The 10,000-nt window shown below is 43.7% G+C and overlaps 2 protein-coding genes across 10 annotated transcripts in view; one reads left to right on the forward strand and one right to left on the reverse strand.

Annotated features, from left to right (window-relative positions):
* LOC135107336 (adenylate kinase isoenzyme 5-like) overlaps positions 1–10,000 on the reverse strand; it is a 97,430-nt gene that overhangs the window by 76,940 nt on the left and 10,490 nt on the right. The window lies entirely within an intron of this gene.
* The window catches only part of LOC135107335 (uncharacterized), a 35,543-nt gene that overhangs the window by 4,699 nt on the left and 20,844 nt on the right, over positions 1–10,000 (forward strand). For 6 of the 9 annotated variants that reach the window (XR_010271714.1, XM_064017055.1, XM_064017052.1 and 3 more), the window contains exon 2: positions 1–2,514. Coding sequence is in view for 8 of the 9 variants with exons in the window: in XM_064017055.1 (XP_063873125.1) it covers positions 162–2,514 (2,353 nt within the window). In the remaining variant the exon portion in view is untranslated. The remainder of the gene's footprint in view (positions 2,515–10,000) is intronic. The other 3 variants (XM_064017054.1, XM_064017058.1, XM_064017057.1) reach the window with 1 other exon arrangement.

Below are 10,000 nucleotides of genomic sequence, written 5' to 3' on the forward strand. Positions count from 1 at the left end.
CAGTGAACATCCACACTGCGTCTTCAAGTAATAAACAAAGGATAGTGACTTACGCTTGACATTGATTATGAAACTGATAAGTGAAAGAAAGATAAAGAGAAAAGATACACCATGACTTAAGTGTTGTGCCGTGAGCGAGTGAGTGAGTGACACGAGGAACTATGCACCGCTTCGCCAAGCCGCTGCGGGAGGAGCTAGATGACCTCGAGGATAAAAGCTGGAAGAGGAAGTCCTATGCTCTGGCCCAGCACAATGCCCTCCCCATCCCTATGCCCCATCCCGTCTATCCCCCACCCATTGCATGCCCCCCTCCTGCAGTGGTGATCAGACCCTCCAGGCTTCGTTCAAGGCCTCCTGGTAGTGGATACAGACACCCAGCGAGTTATCACCCGGCGGTCAGGCAAAATTATTACCAAAGACCACCGTCACCTGACCGCCTCCCGCCACTCTCCGAGACCAACCCAGGGACTCCAGACCAGCCTCTACCTCTCCGGAAGGCGCCGCCACCTCCTATTCGGGAAGATCCTAGCACAGAGATTTACCATCGAGAATATGGCGGTGCCCCTTCCCCGCCTGAGCTTAGCACCTTCAGAACACCGCCAGCAGCAAGGCCCGTCATCCAACCTTCCTCACAACAACGACCTAATAACATGCATGCCTTGCCATCCAGACCGCCTGATATCGATTCCTTCGCAAGACCTTCCAACATCCCAGTCCCAATGGCAAGGTCTAGTCACATCCCTCCCCCGTCCTCCAGGCCTTCCCATATTCCTCAGCCACAGAGTCGCATTGAAACCGTCGCCCCGCCTTCAAGACCTGCCGTGATTCCAGATCGTGATGCACCAATATATGATACAGTCCAGCCCACCTTTAGCACTTTCGCCCCTTCTTCTCTAGCTGACTCTACACCACCACCACCACCTACTACTGCACTGCTTCTTCCTCAGCACATTCTTCAGTCCTCTCCATCACCCCCACTTAAACGCAGCAAAATACCATCTCAATCAGAACACAGAGCAGGACCACCGCCACCCAACCCTACATACCTTTTCCCACAGCACAAACTTCACACCTCTCCATCACCACCACCACGTGTACGAAAAATGCCTCCGTCTATGCCCGTTAAACCACCTACACCACCAGAACCTACACCCATTACTACACTCCCTCCACCTCAGCAGGTACAAAGTTCCCCTCCATCACCACCACTTGTACAGAAAATGCCTCCATCAGTGCCCATTAAACCCCCATCACTACCAGAACTTACACCAACTCCAGCACCACCACCACGCAACACCACACTCCCACCTCAGCCCACACTTCACTCCCCTCCATCATCCCCACCAGTTGTCTGCAAATCGCCCCCATCACTGCCCATTAAACCACCACCTACACCACCACAAATACAGCCAAAGGGATCTAGAATCGACCAGCCTCTGCCTTCACCACCATCGCCAGGACATAAGTCCCCTCATAACAAGAAGGTGCCAGTGCCTCCGCGCCCCAAAGAGGCACCCCCAGCTGTACCCGCTTCCCTAGCAAAGACGCCTGAAGTCACTCCAGAGACCCAGGATCGAGAAACACTGCTACCAGGTTCAGAGTCAGTCATCACGCAACCTAAGGCTGTTCAAATGTATCCTGAGTCTTTAGATAAGCCAGTCACTGCTTCAAAACCAGCAAATCACGTTCTCCAGGCAGATGATGGCCTTGCCTCCACGCTAGCCAGTCCCGCATCAGAACCAGACGCGGAGCGAGATACATCAAGAATACGTGCTGCCTTTCCCGACACGTCAAATGGGGAAGATTCTAAAAAACCACAGCCTGCCGGGAACGCCTCGTATCTGAACTCCTCTCTTATGGAACCCAAGCCAATTTCTGTGCAGCCTGATTCCCTTCCTGAGGATTCTAGTCCCACCCCTCAAATTCCCAAGGTGCCTGAGTTTCCTAAGACTGAATCCAGTTTCATTGCATCACCTACAGAGGTTAATTCCCCACACGAGGACTCAAGATCCACGCCTCAGGTTTCCAAGGTTCCTGAGTCCCTTAAGACTGAATCTAGCCCCAATGTATCATCTACAGAGGATTCCAATTCCACGCCTCAGGTTTCCAAGGTGGGTGAGACTCTTACTGCAGAATCCAGTCCCACGACATCACCTCTGCCAGACAAGACAAACCCACAGTCCGTTACTCGAGTGCAGCAACACCTCCCACTGACGCCCTCATCTCAGAGCCGTTCCTCCTCCCTCGCGTCCATCGGCTGCCTACGCACGCCTCCATCCATCCGAGCAGCGCCCTCGTGGCAGCCCATATTCCTCCCGGCGCCCCTCACAAGGAGATCCACTTCAGCATCGAATTCAGAGAGCTCCCTCTCACCTAGCTCCTCCAACACCACGCCACGCCCCGCCATGCCGCCTGAGGGGTGCCAAAACTTTCTACCAACCCCGCCATCCTCTCCCTCCCAGACACGTGTCGACAGTGTCACCCCGGCGTCTTCCATCTCGTCCTTGCCTCTCGGTAAGTGGAGTTCATTAAATTGTGACACTGTGCACCACAGCTCAGGACTTCAGTTACGAGGCTCGATTATTCACTTGGCGCATTTTTATTAATTGCATTCCTGCGGTCCATGAGTGATCGATAGGAGTAAAAATAGGAATCTTAGTTACTCCTTTTTATGAGGTAAATATTTCAGCTTGTTTCGTGACCTTCCTCCTCATTGAATTATTGACGGTAATCTTTTTTAATGTTATTGTGTATATAAGGTAAGATGAAATGAAAGAAAAACGAAAAGGAGATTGACAAGTTTTAATAGAGGAAGAAGAGAACTTGAAGGAGAAGGAGGAGAAGGAGGTGAAAAAAAAGGGAAAATAAAAATAACAACAACAAGAAGATGAAAGTGATGAACTGATAATGAAACAACAACAAAGAAAAACTTGGTCCTTCTCACACACTAATATGCAACCAAACCCACCCACCACACACACACACACACACACACACACACTTGATTAATAACACCTCGAAAGAACATCAACACATCAACACATTAACGAACTTTCACTTCATTTCACTTCACGTCATCATCAGCAGAGTCACCGGTGTTTAAAAGTTCTGATAAAAAATGCTGACGCTGATGGTGTGTGTGGAAGGGGTGTTGGTGGGCGGCATGGCGCAGGACGGTTCACAATACCCGGAAGCTCACAGCGTCATCACTCGGGGGTGGCAGGCGAGAGAATGGATCACAAGCGGATTAGGTCTGGTTATTTTCTTTCATGGAGATGTTACTTCAGAGACTGGAGTGGCGTTCAAGAGGGAAGGTCAATAGGGGAGATAAGGAGTAAGGGAAGGGGCTGAATAGGAAAGGGAGAAAAAGAAAAGAAAAAAAAATACGGCAGAAACTCAGCCACACTTGGCAAAAAGATTAGGAGGGAGGGAGGGGATTGAATAGGAATAGGTACCAGGAAAATGAGAGACGGAGAGAAATAGGGAGGAAGGGAAAGATCGAACAGGAAAAGATATCGGAGAAGGGAGAAAGAGAGAAATATAGACAGAGAAACATGTCAGGAACTTAGCCACACTTATATTTCTCACAAGTGTTCATATTATTAAGGAGGAAGGGGAGGATCGACTAGGAATATAATGCAGGTCCATATTCTTAAATGTTTTGTTCCCTCATAAGGTCTATTTTCAAGGGCTACGGGGATAAACAGACGTGTTCTAATAAGTATTCTTTTCCCCTTGATAAGAACATAAGAATATAAAAACATAAGAAATAAGGGAAGCTGCAAGAAGCCATCAGGCTTACAAGTGGCAGTCCCTGTATGAAATATACCTACCTATTTCCACCTATCATCCCCATCCAGAAATCCGTCAGATCTTCTCTTAAAGCTCCCTAATGTCTTGGCACTAACAATTTGATTACTGAGTCCGTTCCATTCATCTACCACTCTATTTGAGAACCAATTTCTTCCTATCTCTTTAAACTTAAATTTTTCAAGTTTGAACTCGTTATTTCTTTTTCTGTCCTGGTTACTGATCCTAAGAATTTTGCTTACGTCCCCCTTGTTATAACCCTTATATTACTTAAAGACTTCTATCAGGTTCCTCTTAACCTACGTCTCTCTAAAAAATGTAAGTTTAACAGCTTCAATCTTGCCTGGTAAGGAATACTCCTCATCCCCTGTATTCTTTTAGTCACTCTCCTTTGTACTGATTCTAATAGATCTATATCCTTCCTGCAATATAAGGACCACAACTGCACAGCGTAGTCAAGATGAGGTCTGACCAGCGCCAAATATAACTTTAATATTACTTCGAGCCTTCTACTTTTAACACTCCTAAAAATTAATCCTAATACCCTATTTGCTTTGTTTCTGGCCTCTGTGCATTACTTTCTTAGACGGAGTTCAGAGTTAACTATAACTCCTAAATCTTGTTCGTACCCTGAAACAGAGTTTCGTTGTTTATTGTGTACCTACTGTGTGGGTTTCCTCTACCTACGCTAAGTACTTTGCATCTGTTGATATTAAACTGCATTTGTCATCTGTCCGTCCATTCGTTCATCCTATCTAATTCTGCCTGCAAGGTGTAACATTCCTGCACGGAGAGAACACTATTTTCATGACCCTGAGAGTGTTTCTGTCCTTGTACGAGTCCTGTAAAGCGTGTGCAGTCTTGTTGATGCTCAGGAGAGGAGTATATGACGCACTAATTATATTAACTCGATCGTGTGACAACTAAATAAGGGAGGTGAGAGATAAGGCAGAGAGAGAGAGAGAGAGAGAGAGAGAGAGAGAGAGAGAGAGAGAGAGAGAGAGAGAGAGAGAGAGAGAGAGAGAGAGAGAGAGAGACGTAGTAACTAAGACAAATGTTCATTAGCGTTTCAGTAACATTCGCAAAAACTCGCACGTTGGTCTGACAAGTGGAAACGTCAACATCCGGCCGATTAGCAGTGCCGTATCACGTTTCCTCGCGCCACCCCCATAAACGCCGCAGACGAGACCTACACCACTCAAGAGTCAAGACACTCCCCACTCTCCTCTCTCCTTATGCCACGCCAACCCTCGCCTGACGTCACAGTCCCAGAAAGGCGAGAGGCGCAGTATACGCAAGGACTTCATGGTTCATACGCAGCCTGTTGACACTTGAGAGAGGACTGATGTTGTCTCCAGTGCGTTATGGCGAGGCACTCCCCGAGGTCCTTACAGCCTGTCCACCGCTCACGAGCTGGCGGGACTGCCTGCGTTGTTTACCATGCTTTGAATGCTCCGGGTGAGTTAAGCTGGCGGGTGACGTGAAATGACGTGTATCCAATGCTTGACTTTGAAGAGAATAATGAAATGATCTCGTAACTCGTGTTTCTAGAGTAGTGTATAGTAAGTTATCCTGTTTTCACAATGACAGTCAGTGATCATTACCAACGAGGAGAGAAACATAGCAAGTGTGTATTGAGTGCTTTCTAGTAACACCTGATGATCGCACCACAGACAGGCATGGCGATACTATGATTTTATTTGAAGTATGTACATTAAGACTAGAGTGTTGTTTCAAGTGTATACACAAGTGCTAGGATATTATTTGGAATATTTCCATGAGGGACGTAATCTAATTACATTTTTGTTTATTTTATTTATTTTTTTATTTTTTTTAGCAGCATGTGATATGCAGAAATTGCACCTCTGTTTAACACGATTCTTGGCATTGAAAAAAAGAAATTCAAAAGCTGTCTGAATCCAATAAATTTTAAGCAATATGAAAAAAATATCTGTGGCCCTTGAAAATAGTCCTAATGAAAGATTATAGCGTTTTGATACACAAGTTCTGGTTCTCTGCCTCATCATGGAGCGTTTTTATAATTCTAGCGAAGGTTTAAGAAAGATTTTACGTCTCCAGTGCGAGAAATGTTAATAAAAACACGAAAAATTAAACTCTGTGGTCTTGAAATTGAAAACTAGTCCTAATGAAGGCTAGCTGCGTTTCAACAGATCCAGTTTGTCAGCATTATCACATGGTGTTTTCATGGTTTTAGTTTAACAAATATTTTAGATCTCCAATGGGGAAAAAAAGAAAAAAAAAATCAAGGAAAAATCGCAAAATAATTTTGTGGCCTTGAAAACTAGTCTTGAAAATTCGCAGCATTCCTATATTTAAAATTTGCCTGGCTCATCACGGGCTGTTTTCACAATTCCAGGATGAGTTCAACATAGATTCAACATCTACATTGAGAAAAATGTCAATGAAAACCCTGAGAATTGTTTTTATACCTTGCAGCTTTTCTACATTTCTATTTTGTCTGATTCATCGCACGCAGCTTGACAGCAGGAATTGTACAAGCAATTGTACAAGTAGCCTCACGACCTGTCCAGGAAGTACAGGTCAGGTTCCCGCCAGGCGTCACCTTATCGCGCCACACGAGTTATGCTTAGGTTTACATAAAAAAATTAAAAAAAAACGTCACTTGAGCCTTTTTGGAGTCATCAGATAACCATCACCGACCGCCTGCCCACTCCACTCTTCCCTCACTCCGTTTCTTGCCTCTCCCCTATTCCACCTCCCGTCCTGCCTTGTTTTCTCTCTCTATGTCAGTCTTACTTTCACCGTTGTTCACTTTCTGAATCTTCGGTAGTTCAGACTTATCTAAATTCAGTTTCTGGAATAGTTTGATTACATTTTATTTTCTATAATTCCACTTTATTTATTGAGATATATTTATAATTAACGGCATATAAATGTACGAAAACTTCCAAAACCACTGCAGAAAAAAGCATGTGTTTATGATTTTTCATTATAACGATCTAATTTTTCATATTTCCAGGCAACTAACAAAAACTTAAAATGAATATATAAATGAATAAACAAAAGAGCAAGACTGTGTGTGTGTGTGTGTGTGTGTGTGTGTGTGTGTGTGTGTGTGTGTGTGTGTGTGTGTGTGTGTGTAGATCCTCGACTGGGCGAAGACAATCTGGACTTGTTTTTCACATGGTGACCCTAAAGGTATAGGAATGTACAGTACAAGAGATCAGAAATAGTGAGTAGCTGACTTCATAATGTTTTTGTTGGAGGGACACTGGCCAAGGGGAACAAAAAAAAAAAAAAATCCCACTGAGATGACAGTCCCAGAAAAGGTCCAAAGCGGCAGTGAAAAATTGAACGATAAGTGTCTTGAAACCTCCCTCTTGAAGGAATTCAAGTCATTAGAAAGTGAAAATACAGAAGCAGGTAGGGTGTTCCAGAGTTTACCAGAGAAAGGGATGAATAACTGAGAATACTGGTTAGCTCTTGCATTAGAGAGGTGGACAGAATAAGGGTGAGTCAACTGTGTGAGCGAGATCAGAAGAGCAGTTAGCATGAAAATAGCGGTAGAAGATAGCTAGAGATGCAACACTGAGGCGATGAGAGAGAGGCTAAAGACAGTCAGTTAGAGGAGAGAAGTTGATGAGACGAAAAGCTTTTGATTCCACGCTGTCTAGAAGAACGGTATGAGTGGAACCCCCCCCAGACATGTGAAGCATACTCCATACATGGACGGAGTTGTACAGAGTTAGAAGATTGGGGGTGAGAAAAACTGGCGGAGACGTCTCAGAGCACCTAACTTCATAGAAACTGTTTTAGCTAGAGATTAGATATGAAGTTTCCAGTTCAGATTATAAGTAAAGGACAGACCGAGAACGTTCAACGTAGAAGACGGGGACAGTTGAGTGTCATTGAAAAAGAGGGAATAGTTATCTGGAAGGTTATGTGGAGCTGATAGATGATGGAATTGAATTTTTGAGGCATTAAACAATACCAAGTTTGCTCTGCCCCAATCAGAAATTTTAGAAAGATCAGAAGTCAGGCGTTCTGAGGCTTCCCTGCGTAAAATGTTTACTTCCTGAAGAGTTGGACGTCTCTGAAAAGATCTGGTAAAGTTTAAGGTGGTATCATCAGCGTAGCAGTGGATAGGACAAGAAGTTTGGTTTAGAAGGCCATTGATGAATAATAAGAAGAGAGTGGATGACAGGACAGAAACCTGAGGAACATCACTGTTAATAGATTTAGGAGAAGAACAGTGACCGTCTACCACAGCAGCAATAGAACGGTCAGAAAGGTAACTTGAGATGAAGTTACAGACAGAAGGACAGAAGCCGTAGGAGAGTAGTCTGGAAATTAATGCTTTGTGCCAGACTCTATCAAAAGCTTTTGATATGTCTAAGGCAACAGCAAAAGTTTCACCAAAATCTTTAAAAGAGGATGACCAAGACTCAGTAAGGAAAGCCAGAAGATCACCAGTAAAGCGGTCATGACGGAACCCATACTGGCGATCAGATAGAAGGTTGTGAAGTGACAAAAGTTTAAGAATCTTCCTGTTGAGGATAGATTCAAAAACTTTAGATAGGCAGGAAATTAAAGCAATAGGACGGTAGTCTGTGGCTGAATGTAGGCAAAAACTTTAGATAGGCAGGAAATTAAAGCAATAGGACGGTAGTCTGTGGCTGAATGTAGGCAAACTTCCAGCATGAAGGAAAGGTAGATGTTGACAGACAGTTGAAAGAGTTTGACTAAGCAAGGTGCAAGCACGGAGGCACAGTTTCGGAGAACAATAGGACCCCATCAGGTCCATAAGCCTTCCGAGGTTTTAGACCAGCGAGGGCATGGAAAACATCATTGCGAAGAATTTTAATAGGTAGCATGAAGTATTCAGAGGGTGGAGGAGAGGGAGGAACAAGCCATGAATCGTCAAAGGTAGAGTTTTTAGGGAAGGTTTGAGCGAAGAGTTCAGCTTTAGAGATAGATGTGATAGCAGTGGTGCCATCTGGTTGAAATAAAGGCGGGAAAGAAGAAGCAAAGTTGTTGGAGATATTTTGGCTAGATGCCAGAAGTCGCGAGGGGAGTTAGATCTTGAAAGATTTTGACACTTTCTATTAACGAAGGAGTTTTGGCTAGCTGGAGAACAGGCTTGGCATGGTTCCGGGCAGAAATACAAAGTCCATGAGATTTTGGTAATGGAAGGCTTAAGTACTTTTTGTGGGCCAAGTCTCTATCATGTATAGCACGAGATCATGCTGAGTTAAACCCAGATTTGGAAGGTTTAGGTCGAAAGAAAGAGTGAAGAATGTACACCTCCATGCCAGACACTATCACTTCTGTTATGCGTTCGACACACAGAGATGGACCTCTGACACGGAAGCAGTAGCCATTCCAAGGAAAATCAGCAAAATAACTACTCAGGTCCCCCGAAGGATAGAATATACGCACTGATGAACAAATCATGCAGGAAAGGAAGCAGGAAGGCTGAAATTAGCAGTAATTGTTCTAAAGGATATGAAAGTGACATGTGAAACTTAAAAGCTGGAAGATATAATAGGTTGATAAGTAGATAAGGAAGTGTACAGGTAATTGATTTTCGAGATAAAAGGGAGAACAAGAAAATGATATCTGAAATTTTTAAAATAGAAGATGTAACAAATAGATAAATATATATGGAAGTACTGTAGAAAGAAAAAAAAAAGTCGTAATTTTAAACAGTGGAAAATCTGCTTGCTAAAGCTTAATCCCCATAATCATTTCTCGACTTTCATGATATAAGAGAAGGCAAGAAAAATGGCGTCTGAAACTTTTAAGACAGTAGATGTAAATTAGGTAAGCAGATAGATTAGAAGATAAGGAAACAAGAATTGTAATCTTGGATGAGCTGTTTCCAAGAAAAAATAAGCTTGCCCCATTATCACCCATCGACTTTCATGACATACGAGAAGAGAACCTCGCGCGCTCAGAGAATCAGTTAATGATATGATAAGAGATAACGATCAATATTGATGAGTGGGTGACTCAAGAGAAGTGTGTGTCCACGGGATCCAATCACTGAAAGGCTCCAGCCAAAGAGAAGTTAAAAGCTGGAACTGCATGAAACATAATATGAAACTGGGAAGTGGAAAGCAAATGCAGAAAAAAAAAGAATAAATGAATAAGAAAAAATCAGCGAAGTAACAGAAATTACATAAAATACAGAAAACCAAGAGCTAAA

This window comes from Scylla paramamosain, chromosome 15 (genome assembly GCF_035594125.1).
Source record: "Scylla paramamosain isolate STU-SP2022 chromosome 15, ASM3559412v1, whole genome shotgun sequence".
NCBI classification, from domain to species: Eukaryota; Metazoa; Arthropoda; class Malacostraca; order Decapoda; family Portunidae; genus Scylla; species Scylla paramamosain.